Raw genomic sequence first — 24,846 nt, forward strand, 5'->3', positions numbered from 1 at the left:
ATTAAGTCCCAACACTTGTTAAGTTGGTGCAATCAATTCCTAAAAATTGTTAGCATTTGTCATTTGTCAACTTGGTTGGAGTTAATGAAAAGACTTTATTGCATTTTTTAAAAAGTTTTAAAATTCACTTGCATTTTTGTGACAAATTTTAGGACTTTCTGTACACGTATCGCTTTTAGAAATTACGAACTTTAATTGGAGTAGTTACCAACTTTTATCAAATTATTACCAACAAGTTTTTTGTCATTGACTCTTATTTGAGTTGGTTACAAAAAGTTCTAACTGCCGACTCTTTTTATCTAAAAAAAAACATTTCTTATTATTTACAAACCTTTTTATTTATCTTTCATATCACTGTGCTAATTTTACCAACTTTTATGTGAAATTACCAATCTCACTTGAGTTACTTACCACTTCTATTTTCCTTTGCTGACTTTTTAAATCTACCACCTTATTTTAGAAATTATCAACTTGTAATTAATGTGATTCCCAAATTCTTACCAACTAATGTTGCGTTACCAACTCCTATTTCAGTCAGTTACCCATATTTGTTTGGTTTTTGTAACACTGAACTTCCTTTATCTATGGCAAATATTTTTTTTAAAAAAGAGCTTCTCTTATCACTTACTAAATTTTATTTATCTTTCTTACAAAATCTTAAATTTATTAATTAATTATGTGAAATTGTCAACCTTTATGCGTATGACTTATAACTTCTCTCCGATTAAATTACTGATTATGTAGTTATCATTTTCATCTGAACTACTTATTGACATTTATTTGGTTTCTCTTACATTTACTAACTTTTCTTTTAAGTTGCCATTTTTATTATTCTTACTTATTAACTTTTAGAATTTACCAACTCTTTTTAAAAAGTAGTAACTTAAATTAGAATGATTACCAACTTTTCTTTGAATTCAAGTTTTCAACTAATTTTGCACTACCAACTCCTATTTGGATTAGTTACACATATAAAAAAGTTGGTAACTTTTAAGGCATTGCTAAGTATACAAATAAAAGTTTATAAATGATAAGAAAAGTTGACAAATTAAACTAACCAAATAAATGTCAGCAAATAACATAATACGTGGTAATTCCATGAGAGAAATAGTAGAGAGTCACGCTAATTTAGGTTAATAATCTCTACAAAAAAAATTAGTTAATGCAAGGAGTTGCTAACAAAGACGAAAAAAAATTCCATAACTCAGAAAGGTTGGTCAATTGAAAACGAAAAAGAGTTAAACTTAGATAAATAACTCAAAATGAAAGTATGTAACCCACAATCAGTTGGCAATTCCATTTAACAAAAGTTGGTATTTTACTTGAATATAGGTTAGTGACTTCATACGCGAGTTAGTGAATTCAAAACGTTGATTAGTTTATAAAATAAAAATTGGTAAACTTATTAACAAGGGTTTGCCAACAATATACCCGAAACAACGTCACCAACAATTTTTTTTTTAGTTTTTCCACACAAAGTCACATGTATAAACAAAGAGGGCACCCAAAATTTCCGGTGATCAAGTTCCTCTGCTTTTGCTTTGGGCAAAGGTCAAACGGTTTCCCATAATTCTCTCTCTCTCTCTCTCAAGTAGAGCCTTCCTCGCCGTGTTTAGACCCAGAGAAAGGCCGAATATACTCTCCAGTAGTTTGAGACAAATCACTTCACAACATACAGCCTACAATTTGGAAAACTTGCCAGCAGATCGTCTGATCAACTCGTGCTGATCGAAAACATTCGAGAGGTAAGACTTCACGACCAAACGTCTCTGTAGATGTCACAAGCAATAAACAGAACTCTAGATATGTACACAGGCCCTTGTGAGTGAGGCGTGCGAGTCACGATGTGCTATTCATCTGCGCATGAAAGCATGTGAGAAGCTTCGGCGTGCGCTTCTTCCAGTTTCATCATGAGGTCTCTGACAAACACTGTACTTGTCCCGTGAGTCACCCGCAGTATGTCAACTGCTTTGGTCAGTGATTTGATAGCATTTCCCGTGTCGCCAAGTAACCTGCCGCGTGTAAAATAGCAAGGTTGAAACCAAAGGAAAAGCCAGTAATAGAGGGTGGGGGCGAACTCTGAGGCCATTCCATGCATGAAGCATTGGTTAAAATGACAGAGCAAGTCTTTCAAGCAGACGATGTAACATTGTCCTAACAATCTTCTCTACTCCAGGTGATGCTTTCTTAGTACTGCTCTTTGAAATAACAACACTAAAACAAAAGACAAATTCGTGACAGAGCACACCAATAGTTCAGCACCAGATCACGCATTGCTTGGTCTCAAATCTATCGTAAGTGCATGTAGCGTGAATTTACGTCAGCAACTTGTCCAACAAAGTGAAGGTAATGCATGTACCTCATTGAAAAAATCAATGACTGACGCGAATCTCAACAGCCTAGCATTAAAAGACTAAATGCGGGGGAGGAAAAGGAAGAAGTAAGGTAAATGGACAATAAAAATCTAGAGAAACATACAGACCATTCAAGTTTTCCGCTGGTATAGTATTGTAACCCAAGCAAAGGATGGTACCCAGGATATACTCCTGCAGTATAAAGTCAAAGGTAGGAGTTCAGAGGAAAATACCAAAACACCAGAGACATTTTATCAGCATTTTTTTAGATCAAATTAAAAATAGAAAGACAATTAAAAAATTCTAGCAAAAATCTTTCACAGACAATTAAGTATTATCAGTCACATAAACACTGGCACAACTACAGAGTGCCACAGCATTATATGTATCAAATTCTTATTAAGTTTAGTTACCTTAAGCTCATTGCAGTATGTTTGCTCTAATGAATAATATTGCTATCAGTACAGCAGGAGCATTGCCATCCAGGTAGCACAAGTTGAACAAAAACCGCACGTCTTTAACCAAAGTAGTAGTAGTAGTTTCGACCCAAAAGAAAAAAAAAAAAAAAAACCCAAAGTAGTGGGCATCGCAAGATATGGCTCCCATTAATGTCTCTAATGCTTTTAAGGACTAAAGAGCAAATATACTCATGGGTTCAAGGAGTGCGACTTCATGGAACAAAAGCTCCGGCCATATGATTGGATGAAATGGGGGCAAAAACTAACAAGCTAATTATTAAACACTGGACCACATGCAATCAAATCATTTTACTTCTAAAGCTTCCAACCAAATCACAGCTTAATGGTCTCAATTGAAAATACTCTATTGCCCTTATTCAAAAGATCTATCAAAAAGCTAGTATGAAAAGTAAGCCACATGGTATATCTTGTTGGTTTTGGCCGTTCCTCGAGATTTTATGAAGAAAACCTAATAGCAACCTAATTTCAAATAATCTGATTGAACTTTCTTAAATAGAAAGACAAACCGCTTAAATTGAGTTTCTTCGATTAAGGGGAAAGTGCAAGATAGGTGGAAGTCACGCTTACAAACAAAAACTCATCCCAACAGAAAAGAACATTGTTCAGCGGAACTTGTTATGGCGAGGCTCATTTGCTACTATAGCACTCCACTCAATAATCTCAAAGATGAATGGTTTCGTTATTTCACATCCACTTATTTCTACCTCATAAGTGAGCATCAATAGGGAAAACATGCAAACTTGATAAATATCTGTGCCATGTACGTATAATTTGTGAACCCTGCATTGCTAAAAAAAATCCCAATTAAAAAAAAAAAAAAAACAGCATACTTTCATAAACAGGAATTGTTAGCTTGCAGTACACCAGAGCTTCCTTCCAATCTTGCAGATCCATCAACATCTGCAGTTCACAGAAGCTTTAAATGTCAAGCAACAACACAATAATCATTCCTCATGGAAGGATCAGATAACACCAAGCTATATATCACAGAAGCGAGCGCTCCACAGAGAAAACATAAGAATATGGAGAAAATCAACAGTCTATCTGATGCATTATTCGTTGGCAGACCAATCTTGAGAAAAATGGAAACTGGAATCATTCAAAACATGCTGCAGAAAAGACATTTCCCACTTCACAGAAATTTGAATACCTCAAAATTTGACAAATCATATGTTTCTTAGTTTGGTGAAACTGGTTCTCCACCACACACTTCTAAATATTGGCAGATCTCCCTAGTTTTAGGCTCAAGAGAATTCATTTCTGGTAGCCGGAAACACTAAAACAAACTACCTTTGGATATGTTCAAGACAACAGAGTTGCGATGCTTATAAAATTCTCTCAATGAGGGATAGAAGCTATAATAAGACTAAGGAGAAAAAAAACTACCTTCAATATCTTTTCTCGGGTTCGCAACAAGATGATTGAAAAAGGATGATATAGTTTCCCTTGGAGATTCTCAATCATCTTATAGACGGAAACAGCTTCTTCATGTATTTTAAGAAGTCAAGTTTAAACCTTTCTCAAGTATGCAGCCAAATGGATGACTTGTTCTGAAATGGGAAAAGTGAGAAAAAGGAAGTAGTCCTAAGTGAAATTTTACACCATGAAATGCAGTGAGAGAGATTCAGGAAATACAGACATTACACAAACATGCTGCCAAATTAGTTGCAGCAATGGCTGTGAAGAAAGGATACGGCTAGAGGACGTAGACAATGATGTCCTCTCTGCCATCAATTTAATTTCACTAACAATGCCTCTTATCTCTTCTTTGTTCCTTACAAGTCCACACTGTTGGCACACAAAACCTTGTTTCTCTGCATATGCAAGGAAAACCTTGTAAAAAACTTCAGCTATTCAATGAAAGTGCTGAAGCTTGATCCACATACCAGAGTCACGGAGCAGAAAACCAGAGCATCTGTCATCTTCGCATCTGTAGCCTTCCAAGATTGCACTTTCTTTGATATCATCAGGTTGCCCCTTAATAATGAATTTACCTTTGTTAACCCAACTTCAGATTCTCAAATGTCAAGAGAAAGGATGCAACACAAGCAATCATAATCAAACTCTTTATGTAGAAAGTTACCAATTTGGCACAGCGAGGGCATGCGCAAGCAAAGTGGTATTGTTCTCTAAGAGACTTCAGTCTAGTCGTTGTGCTTCCAGCAGTTTCTATGTAGCTTATCAATACCTTGCAGGAAAATTATTTCTGGTCAGCACAACAGAATGAAGCATGAGCACGACCCTGCTTGATGCACCAAAGTATTTCATACAGCGGTATAATCATCAAAGCATTCTTCTACACCATGAGATGTAGGAGTGATGGGAAACGATAAATATCTCAAAAACAAACAGCCTCAAAATTCTGATTTGTTATAATCCCACAACAACCAGGTTGTGCACAGGCAATTTGACCAGATCTATGTGAATTAGTGCGCCACATAATCTGCGATAAGCAATTAAATAATCATACCAATACACTGACTGGAGCATTGTGGCTGGTTTTGTGTTTAGGTTTAGGTTCAGTGTCTTAAAGTTACCATCGCTAAAAGTTCAGTGGTTGAAAGTTTCAGCACTCATTTTTAAGCTTCATACAGCAACCCTTTAGTTAGGCAATGACAATGAAAAGATATTGCAGTTAATTAGCGTCAAATGGCTGGAAGGATAACTTCTTACATATTATATTATTCATAATCTTTATCCAACCATTGGAGAAGCATTATCCAGTAACAAGAATCTGCTGATCAAACTTGATAGTGAAATTCACATTGAAAATCTTTTAATTGTTTTATCCAATCTTAATTCTTCTTGAAGCTAATGATGGGGTCTAGCATTTGTTTCTGTTCCATTACATATTCCATATAATTCTGCTGGATTGTACTGTCAAATCTTAGACTCACTAAATGTCCAAAGCATAAAATTTTCTATTGTAGAAAGGCCAAGTCGAGATTCCACATTGACGTGCATTTGCATCTACAAAACCATGAACCTTGTTTCACGACTGATCAGAAGCAGTGATTTTTCCTGAATCAGATTTATTCCTAAATTAAGATAAGATATAGCCAAGCACCAAGAATTCAAGATTAATCTATAAAAGATCACAGAATTCTGCAGCCTGACAGCTACAATTTCATAGAGCATAATATGATTAAACATTGAATAATCGGGAGTTGGATGGACTGGAAAACACATTAGCAATGGTAATCACCATGTTGGAATACTGGAAATGAGTTTATCCATGATTATTCCTGGATGTCACGTTAAAGTTCTGCTGAAAAACCACCGGTTACCCTATCATTAAGTAGGAATTTCAGCAGTGAACTGAAAAACGATAAGTTGCCTCCATTTCAAGAGGGAAGCAGGAGAATCAAGAAAAAAGCACAGACTACCTCAGAACCTTGCACTATTTGTTGTACAGCACGAACCACAGCTGTCCTTCCCTCAAATAGCAATACTGCATTTGGCAAGCAGCTATACGAGCAAGTCAGAAGCAAAATATTGTAATGGCAAGCATAGATGGTGTCAGACCAATAGGGCAGCTACCTGTGATTGATTAGAGAGATGACAGGATAGAGTCCAGTTCCTAGTGGTCTGAGCTCACTGTCACAGATTGTATGTGCATTACATGAAAGCTGCATATTAGCTGGGTTTTTTAGCACATCAATTGGCAAACCAACTTCAAAATAAGATATTTCCATATGTCAGTGATTACAATTGCTTTGATGCACGTTGCACCTGTAGGCAGCACATAAACTATCTTCATCACGTAAAAGTTCTTGTCCGCTTCCAAATGATTATGACATATTGTCAAATGTACCAACAGGACATACTACGTTAGACATCAAGACACAAGAATCCTTATGTTTCCAAAACCCACGGTTTGCCCAGCGCTTTAAGGGACAAAAATACAAGATACAGAAGATTCTCTAGAAAGCAGCACTCCATTCAAATCTGAAGTACACTAGGGACTAGGGAGAGGGATAACTACTGTTTGAGAGAAATTATATTTGCACTCATAACAAACATGTATGCCTATTTAGCAAAGACAGCAGGCATGAAGTTTTTCAGAATGGACCTTGGAAAAGTTCTCTGCAACTTCTTTGATGTTGATCTCGGGCCACTGCAGTATTATATTAATGAGGTTAGCCATTTGTGCATAGAGCACCAGCTGCTTCTCATCAATTTCCGACATGTCTTATCGGAGAGATTCAGTGAAAACAGTAATCTGGATAATCAAAACAGCATAAACAGTACAAACTATAACCAATGACTACACCAAAAGAAGCCGAAAAAGGATACGGGCCACCAAGGCATCCACCAGACTATAATTGTCCATTGCAGTAGTCGAAATGATCTGCACAGGAGCAAACAAATCTTTGATTAATGATGCGATCCCCTGGATGGATGCCAGAAGTTTTTTTTGCATTCGAACCGAATAAATTTGCAAGCATACAAATCTTTGATTAATGATGCGATCCCCTGGATGGATGCCAGAAGTTTGTTTTGCATTCGGACCAAATAAATTTGCAAGCATTCTCTCTCCATAGAAGAACATCATAAGAACTGGAAACTCGAACAGTTATTCAAGATAATACAGTTGATTTTGTTACGCTAGGCACAATATTGCAAAGACACCAATCTTACCAGATCCAAAAAGTGGGAATCCATAGTTTCTGTTGCTGTAAAGTGAGATAAACATCCATTGGAAATAAAGATTCGTATGATAACTCACCTCTTTCCCAGTAAATATATGACTGTCATTAATGGCAGAAACATTGACAGCAAACTATAGATGCTTGTCAAATTATTGGAAAATTTGAAAATAACAGACAAACATGTGCATCTATGCTGACAATGTCAGCATAAAAGGAAATTAGAATTTTTCGAGCTCTAGTTATCTAAAGATATATGTTCAACTTGGGAAACCTCAAAATATGTATACATTCTCACTAACCAGGAATAAATAATCTGCTGAGTAACAAATTAATAAAGTACACTGAAGTGCAAAGGGTGATTGTATTGCTGACATCCTCCTGATAATATGGTTCAATCTCTCAATCAAAATCCATGAGATCTGATTTGTTCTTTGTCAAGATGCGACTTCTCTAATTTTTCCAGTGAAGGTTTATAGAAAAGAAACTTGACCAGACTACTGCCTTAGAGGTGCATAAACTAGCCAAGCAGTAGTACAGCTGAATACAAACTCTCACTTTATTCTCAGGAACAACCCAAAAAACTTCTTCCAGAAGCAATCTTCAAACGAAGGTCGAGATTGAGAATTCAACTTGCCAGCAAAACAGAAGTATAGCAAGTCAATTGCCAAGTCAAAAGCAAGAGAAAATCAACAAATTCTAAGGATGCAAAATGAAGTCTAATGAAATTTGAAACTACCGGGGAAGAACACGGGGAAAAAAACACCTTGTCATCTTGTAGCTTTCTTCGTATGTAGAGCTTAATCATCAGACGTATGGAAGGGGCAACAGATTTCCTCTTTTCTTTATCGAGCCTCGCTAGAGCCATGCATTCAAGCCGATGCACCTTCCACTCTGATTTCTACACACATCAATGAACAGTAACTCGATACAATCACCCACTACACTAAACTCAAAATCAGGACTCGCAAAGCAATCACTATCCACTTCACAGAAACTTCTCTCCGTGATTCTTTTTAGCTTCAAAGATCAAACCATCCCTCGCAAACGAAGTACTGAACACATGAATTTCACTATACTATCAGGTGATTGCCCCCAAAAAATTGTATTTGAGCATAGAGCTAAAGAGATATAATGTCAAGACAAAGCAACTTCACTGAAATTGCCAGCTCTGTACCTGACAAGAACTCCCACAATACCAAACTGCCTGACAAGCCGAACACTTTCTGAGGTGAGTCGAGGCGAAACAGTGATCACACCTGGGCTCGGCAGAGTTCGGCACGAAAACATACGGCTCTTGGCTGATAATCACTTCCCCTGCATTGACCCGACATTAACGTCTCAGACAACGCAAAAAAATTAGTCCAACGGTACCAACGTTTGCTTGGTCAGAGAGAAAGGGAGGAAGGGACCTGGGTGGAAGTCTCTGGCGGCGAAGAGACAACGGCCTTTCTCCTGAAGAGAAGCGACTGTCAGGCATCGCTCGTGAAGGGCAGTCTTCAAATCCTCCATGGACCCAAGCTCCGGGATGGTCGGCGGAATTTGGCGGCAAATTAGTCAAACCCAAAACAATTGTTGGAAGCAACGTCACCTCTGGAGCTCAAGCATCAGTCATTCCGTGGAAAAGTGCGTCAGATAGAGGGAGAGATTTCATGGGTTGCCTCGAAACTTCGACTAGTCTAGAAGGGAACCGTCGGAGAAGTCGAGTCGGGAGGTTCTGGTTCGAATCAACCAGTTCTCGACTGATCTCACCAGGCTTGGCCAATGGGCCGATGGGCCATGAAATGTTTAACTGCTCCAATGAAGCTTCAGTCCTTTCCACGCTCGACACCGAAATCTCAGACCAGTAAGCAAAAAGCATAGGCCGACGACGTCTTTCATCTTCCACTGGTCGAACCTTGTCTTGTACTACGCCATGTCGAATCCAAGCGAATCCGAGAAGAAGAACAAGAAGAGGGCAAACCCCATCGCTCTGTTCATGGCCTTTGGCACGAAAGGCGACGTCTTTCCCATCGCCGTAATTGCCTCGCCTCCCTGTCGCAGCTCCATTGATCTTTGTTTGTTGTTGTGATCTTGGCTTAGTATTGAATCGTTCTTGATTTCCTATTTTTGCTCATTGCAATCTCCAGGCGATCGCTGCTGCATTTGGTGGTGAAAGGAAGGACTACAGAGTGTTTTTCGTCACTCATTTGGCACACCGGGTACTTTTCATCGACATTTAATCTGTTTATCCTTATCAGTAGTCACTCTTTTTTTTTCTGGAACTTTGGATATGTTATGAGTGACTAATCGTCTAATATTCGGAGACTAGTTGAGATCGACTGGTTTTCTTTGTTTGGTAAGTGTTTTATGCTTATTATGCTTATCAATTGGTTCTGAGCATGAATGTCTTGACAGTTCCAAGTTTCTTGCTGTTTCTTGCAGAGTTTGAGTGCCCATTTGACCAAAAAGTGTGTGACGTATGTGCCAATTTCATCACCGCCTGTACTTCCTATCCAGGAAGATAGTAGCCCTGCAGGTTTCGGGTCACTTCGCTCCATTTGGTTCCTAAAAGGGACACTGTTTTTTAGATTCAAGAAAAAGAAACATGGTTTATGTAATGCAGAGAGAAGATTCTGTCCTTGATCACTTATCTGAAATTCTACTATTCATTTATTTAGGATCATTGCAACCGCCGTTTTCTCTACAGAAGAGGAACATTACCAACGTGCACAGACAAGAATGCTTATCCGCAGTTGAGAGCATCTTTGGACTCGAAGAAGTCATTGCTGGTGACTTTATTTTGATTAACTTCTTTGCTCTGGTACTTGTGTTTTACATATGGAAGATGCATTTGCCTTTACCAAAAGCTGTGCTGTTGCTGTTAATATGAACATGCTTTCATAAGTTTCAAAAGCAGCACTATACTGTAAAAATATGCTACTCTATATCGAGTTGTGAAGATAACTTCTGTTTATTGCAGCATACCATGATCCAATTGGAAAAGCAAAAAAATAAAATAAAAGGAAGAAGGCCTTTCTTTTTCCCTGCTTTGAGCTTTTCAGTTAATAAAAAGCAATTATTGTAGTTAACTGGTGTAGCATTATAGTCATCTATCATTGGTAAGTTACAACCTGAAAAGAATGTAGACAATTGGAAGTGCTTATGTACCTGAAACAGAAAGAATTGCTTTCCTGACAATATAGGAGGGATGGAACCTTGCAGAGCTTTTTCAGGTCCGCTGCGTGGTTGCTGCTCCATATGTCGTTCCTTATAGGTAATGATGAAAAATACAGTGATTATCCTCTATTTCAAACTTTTATTCTCACTTTTATAGCTCTTTTTTGGTTGTCTTTGCTGATGTTGCCATTTCCCTATGATCCGTTTGAGCCAACCTTGTGCTTAATCCTTTCCCACCTTGATAGAATATCCAATCTCAACGCAGCTATTTAAGCTATAAGAGGTCATGTAAATGTGTCATTCGACTTTTTATTATGCAGTTAGTGTGTCGAACCTTTTTTTTATCCTTGAGATATTGCCTTTCCATTTCGACTAAAGGAAAATTTCTTATGCATCTTGGTCATCATTGTCAATGGTTCATACATTTATAGCTGTATCTTTCTTTCTTCATGTTGTCTCACTTCACAGCACATATTATATCCACTATAAACTTAAAAGGCATCAATTTAGCAGGTAATGTCATGCTGTACTTTTGCGTCAAACAAATTGCTATGGTATTTCTGGATGTCTGCTCAGTATTTGATATTGTAAATGCATGTTCAACTTTACTTACTCTTCCCTGCATTGTGCTGTCCTTGATGAAAGGTGATCAAACATCTGAATTTGACCATAGAGGCAGCTAAGGTCCAACTCAAAGTTATGAATCTACTCTTGAATGTTGCTGGTACCTGATCTTATGGCTTAATTGTCAATTCACTCTCAATCTCAGAAGAACTGAAAAAAGTAGGATTATTTTCTTTGTGAGATGAGTGTATTACTTGGATTTTCCACCATAAATCTAATGGGTCTCAGCATACTGGGATTGTTGGAGATTTTATATGAGGACAGGGACCTCTAATAGCATTTTTGCATTGTTCTATACAGTTAAGGGATATAAAATGTTGTTGCTTCTGTGTTTTTCACTTTTCTTCTCGCATCCCTTTGAGGAAGTATTTTGAAGTAGTTTTAATTCCATATTCTACTGGTATCGATTCCGGGATGATCGTGAAATATTCATTTATCAATTTGTCATGTGTTTTATAGTGCTCCTTCATCATTTGAGCGTCACTTCAGGAAGAAATTTCCATTGCTGTATGAATATCTCCAAGAAGCTCCCAGTGGCAAGGTATCGTTATCATGCTAACTTATAAATTGATATTGCAAAATCTTCTAAAGTTTTTCTTTTCGTAAAACCTTGATACTGGTTGTTACTGAGGTGACCAAAGGTTTTACGATATTTACCTACTTCTATATTGATTTCTCGCCCCTCAAATTCTTAGGTCTGCTGGAAAGATGTGACCCATTGGATGTGGCCACTTTTTGAGGAAAGTTGGGGCTATTGGAGAAGTGATGTCTTACATTTAAGTTCCATTCCTTTTACTGTCAGTGCTCTCGAGACTCGTAAACTCTTCCAAGCTTTTGTTATTGGCTTATACATCTTTTATAGGTGGACAATGAAGCCTTTTGGCTGGGATGCTGTGTGAACCTCTTGGCAATATGATTTCTGTTCATCAGTGCAGGATCCAGTGACAAGTCTTCCAATGTGGCACGAGAGAGATCCATCTCCTCCACTCTTGTAAGCTTTCAGGCTTTTTTCATTTGAAAGTTATATTACAGGGACTTTAGTAATAAAACAGAAATGAATGTCTCGATCTGAATGGAATCTTTCTCTTTTGGCTATTTTTTCATTTTCTTTTTGTTGTGGGGGGGGGGGGTGGGGGGTGGTGGTGGTGGTGGTGTTATTGCTTTTATACTTTATAGTCATATACTTATCACAAGTTTTATGCTATCAAGATTATGCGTCCGGGAATTCTAAAGATCTACCGGTTTGAAATTGAGTCGTCTCTGCCAATTGAGAGATTTTGAGAGTGAAACAACCTTTGTGCTGAATAATTATATTCGACAAGTGTGAAAAATCATCAGCATGGCCTCTGCACACATGGGCACGCACACTCTTACGCATCCACGACAAAATATGTACCCAAATGACAACAGAGGGAGGTAGGGAGTTAGGCATCTACACTGTGAGTGACCTGTTGGGGTATAAAGAACCAGTAGTATGGAAATTCCTTTTGTTGTGTAATTCCATAATCTTCTGTGTTTTTTTTTTTGTTTCTAATGATAATAGTGTAAGTATACTTGATAATTGAGTCCCTATCCTATTGATGGTACTTGGAAAGTTGAATACAGGTCTTCTTTCAATCAACAACTTCCCGTAAAACAATTTTTGTTGCTGTAGAAAAGGAATTATGGGACTGATTACATGTTCTGTCATCTCGATTTGCAGAACCATATGATCTTTGATGAATTATTTGCCGATGAATTTCCTGTAACATGCAGGAGCTTCTCATTTAATTAGCCGTAAACAAGTTGTCCATTGTTTAATTTATTATGAAATGGAGCTTAACTATACTATTGTCGATTTTTCTACTTCACAGCTGCTGGCCAATTCTTCAAGTGCCTCTTTGATGCTATACTGTTTCTCTAATTGTACAATGTTTAAAACCCGTTTGTTATACTGTTTGACAGGTATGGGTTTAGCGAGGATATTGTTGAACACCCTGGTATAACACATTCTGGGAGTCGCCTCCTTACATGCTTCTAATTCACACAAAATAGATTAACTTCTATTCTTGGGCTGCCGTTTGCTTGAAGGAATGCTTAAAGCACGCATGAGTAAGGGGATGCCTAACAGATGTAGGGCCGTATCATCCAATATTTGCTTGCCAAGAGACCTTCATTCACATTCTCTACTTAGAACTAGTTCTCAAGCATTGGCTTTCTAATTATCAAGTGAATCTTTGGTTTTCATTGACTGAGGCTAACAGAAAAATGTGGTTCTTGGTTAAAAAATGATGAATCAACAATTCCATGCTCGGAAAGCTTTTATGTGACCCTTCTTTCTGTGGTTAGTCTGCATGAAAGTTATCCTTTGTTATTTAACTTTCACCTCGTGGTTTGATTTTCTCATCATTACAAGTATCAACAGATTATTGGCCGTCAAATGTTCGTGTTTGTGGATTCTGGTTTATCCCAATCGAGTGGCAGTTTTCCTGTCAACAGTGCCTTGAAGGTGCAGCACCTGATTTAGAAGTGCATTCAAAGACAGAATATCCAACATGTTCTGTTCATGTTCAATTGCATTCTTTCCTGAAGACCGATAATTCAATGCCACTTGTTTTTGTCGGCCTGAGTTCAATTGGCAGGCAAGTCTTTTCAGCTTACTTTTGCCTCTTTCTTTGTGTACAACAGACAGGCAAAAAATGAGCTAGCAAAAGAAAAACAGTTATGGTAACTGAATATGTAAAGTGTGTGATGGTTATCAGAAAATTTCTTAGCCAAGAAACTCTGAACTCTTGATGTTAATACCAGCATTTGGTATGGTCTCCCTTGCAAATCATTGATTTTGTATGGTATGCAAACCACTTTCACTATATATGTCATCTTTTCCAATAATTTGGTGTTGGTGCCAACCAACTGTTTTTACGCACTCTGTTTTTCTGTCAGTGTCAGTCTAAGTCTCTAAATCTCTCTCCACCATGTGCGATTGTCTGCAGTATGGGCTTGATGCGGAACCCTCAAGCTTTTCTTGCTGTCCTGCAAATTGTTACCAGAATTACAAATTACAGGTTCATTCTATTTACTGCTGGTCATGAACCCTTACAAGCAGCAGTTCTTGCTGCTGCTGCAGAGGAATCATCAAGTTTTAGTCAAAGACAGTTTATTGAAGATGGGATAATCCTATTCAGTGGACAACTCTTCTGCTTTAGTGGGTCAGTTAATTTTTTTTTACTTTACTTGAGCATCAGTGAGTGAGAATTTAGAAGAACAAAGAAGGAAAGAATGACATAAAAAGTTGATAAGGCGATGTGTCTGATTAGAAAACTTCGGAGCCTGGCAATTGAAACCAAGCAATGGGAAAAGAGTAAAATTACGAGTTTATCATTATTATCCAGCTTTTTTTTTGTAATTTGAAGTTTTGAAGTTCAAACATGAATCTGCTCAGTATCAATTGAATTCACCTTCAGCTTTGCCTAGGTTGCCTGTCAAACTGGTATTCTGTCCTATGCAGAATTGCTGGAGACCATCTTAGTTTAGCTTTTCCTTTTGATGAGTAAAAATTTATTAATTGGCAGCTGGCCACATACTGGGGTGCCCTTTGTATAAACAGAGGGAAGGGGGAATCTAGGACATTGTTGTAGAGCCAAATTTCTTACATTCAGAGATCCACCTAAGGGGAGAACTATGATTTTGGGACACTTAACTCTTCTGTCTGTCATGCCTTTGATGCAACGGTCTTCCAGGGAAGGTCATTTCTACTCTGTATGTGTAGCAAGGAGGGATAATCCACCTTTTAAGAGCAAAGGAACTTATATCTGCTATATAAGTTAGAACTATGAATAGATACCGGAATCTTTATCTTCCATTTCTTTTTGGCAATGAAGCCTGAAGCTCTAAAAGAAAAATGAGAAGATAAAAAGTAATTGATTGGTTTCCTTCGTTTATTATATTTATTCTTCCGCATCTTATTCTTTGATGCATATTTGTGATAAGGGATAAAACCAGCTACATTAACTGGTCTATAATTACCATCTTTCGGTGCATGTGTATAGATTTCCAATCTGAATTTATTGGGCTTCTTGTTGTGTATCTTAGAAGCATTCCATACCTCTGGCTGTTCCCAAAATGTGCAGTTGCAGTTCATCATGGGGGAAGGTTAGGTGTTTCATCATTATCCACTAGTTCTGTAGTTACAGTATTAGCGCTACAACTCCCTCCTCTGACTTGTGCTGCACTGTTCTCTGTTAATGAATGTTAGTGGGTCAACCGCGGCAGCACTTAAAGCTGGTATTCCCCAGGTTAGTTGTGAAGTTGACATCTTACTCATATTTGTGGTCTTAGAATCGCTTCATTGCTTGATTGACTTATTTGTGAACCATACCTTTGAAGTTGCATAAGGTTCTCAAGAAATAAAGCATGTGCCCCTTTTTATACGGTGGATCATGTAAAAAAGACATTGTGGTAATTGTAGGAGAAAGCGTCAACTGGAATCTCGAATGAAGGCTTTCTGTGATTGTATCTGCTATTAGGGGCAAAAATTGCTGCAAATGTTTTAACTTAATAAACAAAATGATGACGTGAGAGACATGACCAGGGTGTCGATTATCCTTTTTTTTTTTTTTTTTCGGGGGGGAGGGGGGACACATTGAAGTTCTTACTTGTCTTCTATCATCACGAATGCAATTATAGTACTATCAACATGTAAGGACAGGAGATTATCCTAATTTTTTTCTTCTCTATTTAAGTCCTGAATTAGCCCAAACGTGTCAGACAGGTCATGTGAAAAAATTGTAAGTACAACCTCAATTTTCCGAACCCCCAGACTATTGGGAATCATGGATGTAATTTTCCACAATGGGAACATTTCAATCTTAGTTTCAGCCACCATTAAAAATAAATTACAAAGGAACTCTGAATTCTTACTGTCTTTTTAGAGCTTATTAGTTTACATCAAATATACAAAAATCTAATGCGCCATTGCTTGCCTGCAATAAGATTTGTCACCTTCTGTTCTTTTTTTTGGTATGTCGATTTGGATGTTTGAAGAGCAACGCTTGTTTCCATTCTCGGGCTTCATGCACCTTTTCATTTTGAGTGATTATGCTCTCTTTCTCCCATGATATTAGGTAATTTGTCCATTTCTCCTGGATCAATTCTACTGGGCTGAGAGGATGTTCTGGCTTGGGGTGGCCCCAGAACCACTTAAAAGGTGCCATTTGCTCCCGGAAAGTACTGATGGCATGTGCATTATGGAGGCCGCAAATGTGTTTACAGGCTCCATACACACTGCACTTTCTGCTACAGTCCAAGCACGTGCTGCAGATATATCTTCACAAATTGCTCACCAGGTAATTAACTGTCATGCTTGGTTATCCTAGATGCATATACTAATCTGCTAGTAGAATGTTCAGGATTCACACACTGGCTTGCTGTTAATTTCACTGGCCTTGGTCCTGTCACTGGTCAAATGGCCCTTTTTGGTGGCTGGCTGGTGGTGTTTAAAGTGGGATGTTAAGTTTTGCCACTTGAGCCTCATTTGATGTTGCATCAAAGACTCGGTTACACAAATCGAGCAAATTAGCAGATTTGATTGCACAAAAGAAAATTTCTATGATGAAATTGAGAAGCTGCAAGTCAGAGGACCAACATTCTTCTTGAGCCTTATCATATGTTCCTTTACTACATGGTTCAATAAAACAAGATTGACAAAGTTTAATTGTCGTCAATTCTTAGGATGGAGTTTCGGAGGCTGTGAAGATTCTGGAAAGGGAGATATGTTGTTAAGGTGGAAGGCTCCTTAAAGTGTACAACATATATCCTGTAATGAAATGGACTGTATTCTGGACAATATGTATGTTTTGGGGGTTGGGGTATTTTGTTCTCATAGTGGGGCAGTAGATGCAGGGATGGAAACAAAAGGAAAAGAAAAAGAAAGAGGGCACAAGTTATAAAAGCACACTAGACATGAATTGCCATTAGATCTTGAAAAGTTTTTTGAAAAGGAGCAACTGTGTTTGGATGTCTAGAATACTTTTAAATGATTAGAAACATTGTTTCGGTGCAATTAAGAATTACCGGTAGACAAAGAAGAATCGAACAAGAAATTGATTTTATGGCTCTTCAACTGACCACAAGAGTCAACCCCACAAGGCTTCCCTTTTGGCCAACCACCACTCGATTGATGACCCAGAAGGGACAACGCAACCCTCTGGAGCTCCACATGACGTTACTTCCACAGCGTGGAGAGGAAAGTGTGTTATGGTTGAGCAGTACGCCAAAAAAAATCGCCATGAGAAAAGATGAAACCAAGAAAGTACTCGAAAAGAGGCGGCAAAGGAATCAAAATGGGGACTGAAAACTCCATATCCATACCTGAGATGATAGTGGAATCATTGATCTTACCGTGGGCATCCACCGAAGACCTACTTAAGATTAAGGTCATGCATGTGAAATGGATTTGGATCGAAAAGATTACTTTGATCGGAGTGGCGACATCGTTTGGAGGGAGTGCCATGTTGTTTATTTACTAGCCAAATGCCCGCTCAATGCTCGGATTAGGAAATATGACACAAGTGATCTCTAATTTTGATCCAATGTGCAAATTTTTTTTTTTTGTTAAATGTGCAATTCAATTTGTTAAATATAATCCCTGGATTATTACCAAATATATAATGTTGAATTAGGAATATAGATTTCCACATGGGGTATTGTCAAAGAAAAACTCAAAATGAAATCTCCAACAGAGGCCACCAATCAAATAAACAACAGAGATCCTTAGACGATGCTCTCCATGTATAATAATCAACATCATCAAATAACACGTCTATGGATTGTTTGAGCAAACGGAAGGATAATGTTGAACATTTACCTATAGTTTAAGAATCACATAAATTAAAATTTAAAGATGAAAAAACATGTTGGGCCAAAATTCAGAAAGTCGTTTCCCTTCCGGATTAGAATCCTTGAACAAAGATTAGAGATACAAGAGTCAGGAACCTCCACACCATCACTAGCATTAAGTTAAGAGTTGCACGTTTGTGTTATCTGATCCGATCCAACTGCGGGTATTCTTCCATTTAACTCTTTGACGGTCCAAGGTTCTCGCAAACAGCTTTCTGTCGCCACTGAAGCCTAAAAAGGCAATAAATCACACATCACCCAAGCGGGGAAAAAATCTCAGAGTCCATGACTATGAAAAGTTCTAGAAAAGAGCTCAACGTTCTCTTGCAGATGATAGATCAATGTGGCTACATGTTAGAAGAAAATGAAGATGGGAAGCAGAATAAAAGATGCAGAGGACAATTAAATTCTGACTAAAAAAATTGAGCTTTCCCTGAAAAAATAACCTACGTTGTCTGACATTCTTTTGTGTTATTCTTATCCCATTTACTAGCTTCTACATATAAAGGTGTAGATAACTTAATGTTACCACTACTATACAAGCTTATGTGCTATTTTGTTTTACCCCCTCAATTTGCATCTGGTATTACTCTTAAAGAAAGAAAAATAATCTTGTCCACCAGTCAGGCATGATGCAACTGGGTTCGCAGGGGTGAGGCATACTGCACGATTCTTTAGCATCTTCTATTAGGATCTTAGTCCAAGCATCTTGTCAGTCAGCTGTGCTATGCAGAACCATTTTTAACCAAAGGAAAATCATCTTCAACTACTTCTGAAACTGGGTTGTCCTCAGCCCAGACTGCAGCATCAAGGTATCCAAGCTCAAACAGCCTGTCAAGGATCTCATCTTCTGCAGGTTCGAGCGCCCAGTTGAAAAGCTGACAAAACCCTATTGTCAGTTATCTTCACCATGGATAATCAAAACTTACTGCAGGAACTAAGATTACCTCTCTGGGGCTTGCCCTATGTTCTGGATTGCAATCGGGGCTGATCCCAATCCCTTGCAACCCTAGTTGAGTGGCTGGAAAGGCACAAACCCGGACCTGTAGGGGAAAAAACTGGGATAAAAATGACTCGTTCATGAGTAGCTTTTATGACCAATTTGAATGGTCTAGCATGGACAATCACAGAAGACCTCATCCCACAGAAATAACCATCGTATCCAAATACTGGCAAATGTTACTCTCCAAAAGTTCTTAAGGGATCCTGAGAATATTCACTTTGCCACTTTCCAATACTGGCGAATGCAATTTGCAATACTAGTACTAGGGCCAAAAAAGGAACAATCCCTGCCTCAACTAGATGCTTGAATGCACTGCACAGGAAGTAATGATACTTTACCAGTCACCAAGCACGCTAAAACAAGAAGATATATCTATCAAACAGGCATGCACCATGCAGTGAGACTTCGTGAGAACCACATTTATCGGTTACCAACAGGAAAAATGGGGGTAAAACAAGCCCAGATAAACACAGGAAACTGCTTTAAGGAAAGGATGAGAAAAACTAAAGAAATGCTGAAGCAATTCAAAAAGTTCCATGCTAAAGAGCTAGAGTATGCAAGTCCAAGAAGCAGTATTGCTACTGTTAAATTCTCCTTTTCATACTACCAAACAACAAACATATGTATGTCGTCTTGAGGATAAACATGTCCATGCCAAAACTGAGAGTCATCATCGATGGAGGTTAAGGAAAAAACTCAAGGTAAGCACCGGCGCTAAGTTACAGGTTGCCAAAACTAATCATGACATTTCCACTCAACTGATGGACATGGGAATCGACCTAAATGATTCTCACCAAGTAATTAGTCCACCCTTCTCCCAAATAGATCTCAACCACCTGACCACGTTTCATATTTTAGATGCTATGATGTAGAAACATGCGGTTTCTTTGGATGCCAGGTAAACAGAGACAAGTTTAAATGATTTTTCAGGACAAATCAGCTCTCGCTCTTTAACATGCTAAAGAAATATAATACCCAAGCACATACAGTTTGAGCGGCAGATGTAGGTGGCATGAACAACGTCAGACCCCCGTCAATGCATAGTCGATTACGAAATAAAGTGGCTGGTCGTGGCGCGAGATATCTGCACCATATTAGATCTCTCCATAAACTGCATTGGACAAGGCAATTTACTACAAAGACAAAAATTTAGCAACTATTCACCCCGGGATGAAGGAAGAAGTGAATACTGCATTGATAAGATCTTCTTTGGAGTCAAACTGATCCACCAGTAAACCCCTAGGCCTCCAAAGGATCTGGGTAACAGCAACTGCAACACCAAATCTTAAGAAGATGCTATAAATAATACTTGCATAAAATTAATAGCTCAATAAAAAAACAGTTTTAAGTGGTGACTTTCATGAACTATCGCAAGCATAGGCCACTAGTCAAGTTCCTCTAATTGCATACAGAAGAGTAAGCTTAACGTTGAGAAGCCTTTCCGATCTAGTCCTGTAACCCCTAACAGTTCAATACAAACCTCTATCTATAGATGGTCTCAAGTAACAGTGAAAGGCGTAACAGCTGCAACATCCAACACATCTTCCAGTCACGGATACCACTTCACTCACTTATAACAATAAGCTTCAGTTCAAGACTTCTTCTATGTAGAAGCAAAATCTGCAACAGTCTATGAATTGGCACTGGTTATTAGAAATTTAATGCTCATGCTTTTGGAGACAAATCCTAATTTCAAACCAAAGTAGGATGGACAAAAACAGGGAGTAAAAAGAGAATAGCTAGCTTATAGACGTTTGAAGACGAATAAGAGGAAATAGGGGACGAGCCATAACCCTTCCTCCGGAGAGTAGCTTGCTTATAGATGTTTGAAGACAAATAAGAGGAAACAGTGGACCAAACCCCGAAACCCCGCCCCCCCCCCTTTTTTCCTTCAAGGAGTACTCCACATCGTGCAAGTGTACAACACAAGCAGTTTGACAAATCGAATACATTTGACAGAAACTCATACATAGTAAGACAAGGTATTGGACTTTCAAGGATTATTTAGAGTTGGAATTAGGTTGGGATAGGCTCCGGCATAGCTATTTGTCAACTAAAAGTATACTAATACCCCAATACCTTTATCTACTACTCCATCAGGCATTACCATTCATGTTTTGCTCCCATGAGCTAGTCACTTATGCTCTTCATTAAATTAACACAAACTCGATATCACATTGTCAGCATTCACACAACAACAAAGAAGTGCTAGATAGAGCACACAGGCAGCACGCAGAGAGAGAGAAGAGGGGATGAAAATGGAATTCGCACTTACTGCGGACCCTTCCATTGGACCTGGTATGAGCATCTTCAGGAAGGAACTTATCAAGCACATCACGAAGAACAGCCTAACACAACAAGCATAAGAAATGCCAATGTTTATGGAAAACATAGTCATAAATTTCATAACAATGAGAATCGATGTCATGTTCTGTGGGGTGAAATGTCTTTGATGACAAAATAGAGTCCCGCAGAAACAGTGGATAATGACAAAAACAGTATTCTTTTGGTCCGCACAAACTTTTTGACTCCTCATTTAACAAGATAACTGAGTAAAAGTTATGCCTACAACTATTGGGAAAGATTATATGGAGAAAAATAAAATTTAAGAAGTATCATGTGAAAAAATACAGTCCATACCCCGAGCCGAAAAGCAGTTCCTCTTCTGCGACAATCCTCAGCTAGTACCTTAGTAGCCATCAAAGCCCCTTCCATGCTGGCTCCAGAAGCAACCACTGCACATACTATGGCGCCAGCTGATGAACCAGCCAATGGTGTGGTTTCCTAATACACACAAAAAAAAAATCTTCAACCAAAGTAAAGACTAAGTCACTAAGTGCACAAGTGACATCACATGTACATAGAAACCCATGCAACACACAGGAAGCTACTGGATACAAACAATAAAAAGAAATAAAGCAAGAGAAAAAAGTTAACTTTAGCCAATTAAGTTTGTAATATGTTAATAATCCTAGCAAACTACTTACTCATTCTCAGTAATTAAAGCAGACTAGGGTAAAGAACACACCATAAAGGAGTTAACAGTTCACAGTAGTGACTCTACTAGTACATAACATAGATGTCATATCAAGCTATGAATCTTAAAGGATGTTGTAAAGTGAATCAGGAAATAGAATTTGCTAAAGTACCTCATTTTCCATGAGGTAATATTAACATAACCCTTTTGCTTCATAAAGTAGTTTGGAGGCCAATGACAAAAGAATAATATCTTTCACATATATGTCCTAAATTTCTATTAATCAGCAATTCAAACACATGATTTGTTTCAAACAAAAATTGGACTTCAACAGCAACAGAAGGTTGTCGACAAGTGCATATCAATAGATCATGAGTTTATGGTAGTAACTTCCATGAAACTGTTACAATACCATACAAGAACCATGATAGTATAAGATCTTATGACTCAAACATCAAAAATAAGTTGAACCAATAGACTCATTTGAGTTTTGATATATTGGTGGGGAAATGAACAATTCACAGTGACTTGCTAATCAATAGATTCACTTAATAGCTTCGTGGCATTTGGGCCATGAACTGCAAGATAGGAATTGAAAAATGTATCTGCTATGTACCTAACTTAGACCAACGTGGTATTGCAACCTAAACGCCCATAGCTGGTTAAATAAAAGGAAGGGGATAGCACAAGTCAGACTTTACAGACAGTACAACAGATTGAAACATTTGACATCGCCAATCCCAAGTATACTCTCCTCATTGTCCTGATTAGTTACAGGCACATCAAACCCATTAAGAGGATCATCTTGCAAACGATCAGCAAGTATACTCTCCTCATTGTCCTGATTAGGGTCATCTCATGAATTTGGCCGAACCAACCAAGACGTAAGCCACAATAAACTTCAGGCCTAACTCAACTTCCAATAACCACGCTTCAAGATCATTTCATATCCAATGAGCCAAGAAATATCTACCAAAGGACCAAAGTATTCCAGAGAAAACAAAATTGAACCTTGATATAGCCCTTCTCGATGAGGAATTGCGCGACCCCAAGATGGTATGGGAACAAGAGCCCGGCTGCCGAGAAGCTGAACCCGGGACTAGTCACCACTCTCCTCTTCTGCTCCGCCTCCACATCCTTAATCCTCTGCTCCCATATCACATCAGGCTCTATCTCGTCCTCAATCACGATGCCAATCCTCTCCTTACTGTCGTACCCCGCGCTCCTCCCGCCGCCATTGACGCTCGCCCCGTTCGGACCGTCCCTGAGGAAGCCCGTCTCCGACCCGGCGCTCCCTTCCTTCCTGCTGTTGCGGCTCTTGATCAGCCGAGAAGCGATGCCGAGGAAGAGCTCCCCAGTGGCAATGGCGAACGATTTCTTGTCCGTCTGAGACGAATTGAGCTTCTGGGTCTGGTCTTGGCTTGGGTTTCGGTTCTGGGTCTCGTTCTGGCTCTGGTTCTGGCTCTGAGTGGAGGGTTTAGAAGAGAAGGCTAAGGTTTCGAGACGAGGAGGGAGGCGAGCGAAGGTGGGTCGGGAGGTCAGAGAAGGGAAAGGGTTGGCTTGGTGGGGAGAGAGATAGAGGGAGGAGAGGGAGGAGGGAGCCATGGAAATGAAAAAGGTTGCAGAGGTTTTGGCTCCACACTCTGTTCTGTTCTGGCTGTACAGGAAGTAGTTTTTGAAGTCGCCTTCTTTCTTTCCTTCTCTTATTTAAAACCGATAGTGATATAACTAGTCTTCCTTCCCCAAATATCACATATTTTTTCCAATTTTTTTTTAATTCTTCAATACTTCGTATTATCAAAAATACTTCATTTTTTTATGTTTCAAGACTTCGAATTTTTTAAAACAAAAAAAAAAGTATCTCATAAAGATCTATTATTTCGATAGATTGAATACGCAAGGAAAACCCGACATATTAAGCACGCAATTATTATATCCGATTGCTCTTGAAAAGACTCCCGTTTTAGCAAATAATTGATAAGTTATTTTTTTTGGGGGAATGCATTAAATGCGGGAAAATTAAGAGAAAGCCCGCGTCAAATTTACATGATTAAATAAGGAATTACTCGACATATTGTTCGAATTATAAAATTCCCTTTAATGATTTTCATAAAATCCATCCAATGGAACACGTGATTTTCGTGCGATGAGTATCCCTTGTCGTCCTTTTCGTGAAAATACTATAAAGACAAAATGCGTTTCTCGTTTGTTTCGGTTGGCGTTTTCTGTATGTTTGAGTGCGACTTACGTTTGGTTTTTTGCCGGGAGAGGGAGAGAGAGAGAGAAAGGCGGGCGGGCGGACTCTGCCAACCGAAACAACGTCCACAACCGGCGAATTGCGGTATTTCGGTTTTATATTATTTTCATCGATCGGAATTTTATATATTTGGAATTTTTCTCTCATGCCTTCTTTCATATCGACGCCTCAGCTTTCCTCGCTTGTAAAGCCTAAATTTTCCGCCATCGACTCATTTATCATCGAGAATCAAGGAACGGATAGCCCGATGTTTCGAGCGTGTTTCGGGCCGGATGCCGATGTTGAGATTCTAACATACGCCACGCATATCGACATGGGAACATGGACTCGCGTCTCGGGCAATTAGTAATCCAAAGATGGGCCAATACAAACACCGACGCATTGGCCCCATAGTCGAAATAATCTTAAAAACCTGTTCTCTGACTTTAGACATGGTTTTCCTTTAAAAGGCAGTAAAAATTTTGCTCT

The 24,846-nt window shown here is 38.6% G+C and overlaps 3 protein-coding genes across 6 annotated transcripts; 1 reads left to right on the forward strand and 2 right to left on the reverse strand.

Moving 5' to 3' along the window:
* Window positions 1-1,520: 1,520 nt before the first annotated feature.
* LOC115727214 (histone-lysine N-methyltransferase ASHR1) lies at window positions 1,521-9,177 on the reverse strand. Of its 3 annotated transcripts, none has more exons than XM_048279612.1 (14): window positions 8,895-9,177; window positions 8,660-8,799; window positions 8,249-8,383; window positions 7,130-7,184; window positions 6,906-7,024; window positions 6,374-6,462; window positions 6,220-6,301; window positions 4,917-5,021; window positions 4,720-4,810; window positions 4,528-4,647; window positions 4,220-4,314; window positions 3,664-3,733; window positions 2,483-2,546; window positions 1,521-2,012 (listed from the first exon to the last, which is right to left on the reverse strand). In XM_048279612.1, exons 1-14 carry the CDS (start codon window positions 8,992-8,994, stop codon window positions 1,850-1,852), a joined length of 1,428 nt encoding a protein of 475 aa, XP_048135569.1. In that variant the 5' UTR covers window positions 8,995-9,177; the 3' UTR covers window positions 1,521-1,849. The 3 variants fall into 3 exon arrangements, with proteins under 3 accessions (XP_048135569.1, XP_048135568.1, XP_048135570.1); XM_048279611.1 differs by having other exon boundaries at window positions 4,220-4,317; XM_048279613.1 differs by having other exon boundaries at window positions 4,220-4,317; window positions 8,861-9,004.
* Window positions 9,178-9,265: 88 nt separating this feature from the next.
* On the forward strand, window positions 9,266-17,835 carry LOC115727213 (sterol 3-beta-glucosyltransferase). Of its 2 annotated transcripts, none has more exons than XM_048279605.1 (16): window positions 9,266-9,499; window positions 9,612-9,683; window positions 9,907-10,000; window positions 10,143-10,285; window positions 10,668-10,738; window positions 11,725-11,806; window positions 11,961-12,081; window positions 12,196-12,256; window positions 13,210-13,244; window positions 13,670-13,886; window positions 14,238-14,453; window positions 15,337-15,396; window positions 15,500-15,539; window positions 16,368-16,589; window positions 16,975-17,013; window positions 17,291-17,835. In XM_048279605.1, exons 1-16 carry the CDS (start codon window positions 9,398-9,400, stop codon window positions 17,594-17,596), a joined length of 1,881 nt encoding a protein of 626 aa, XP_048135562.1. In that variant the 5' UTR covers window positions 9,266-9,397; the 3' UTR covers window positions 17,597-17,835. The 2 variants fall into 2 exon arrangements, with proteins under 2 accessions (XP_048135562.1, XP_048135563.1); XM_048279606.1 differs by having other exon boundaries at window positions 11,961-12,062; window positions 12,201-12,256.
* A 696-nt stretch (window positions 17,836-18,531) lies between these two features.
* On the reverse strand, window positions 18,532-23,805 carry LOC115727220 (patatin-like phospholipase domain-containing protein 2). Its single transcript, XM_030657399.2, has 7 exons — window positions 23,133-23,805; window positions 21,785-21,928; window positions 21,420-21,492; window positions 20,309-20,414; window positions 20,132-20,228; window positions 19,089-19,184; window positions 18,532-19,019 (listed from the first exon to the last, which is right to left on the reverse strand). Exons 1-7 carry the CDS (start codon window positions 23,724-23,726, stop codon window positions 18,867-18,869), a joined length of 1,263 nt encoding a protein of 420 aa, XP_030513259.1. The 5' UTR covers window positions 23,727-23,805; the 3' UTR covers window positions 18,532-18,866.
* Window positions 23,806-24,846: the final 1,041 nt, after the last annotated feature.

This window comes from Rhodamnia argentea, chromosome 5, assembly GCF_020921035.1.
Source record: "Rhodamnia argentea isolate NSW1041297 chromosome 5, ASM2092103v1, whole genome shotgun sequence".
In the NCBI taxonomy this organism is placed as follows: Eukaryota; Viridiplantae; Streptophyta; class Magnoliopsida; order Myrtales; family Myrtaceae; genus Rhodamnia; species Rhodamnia argentea.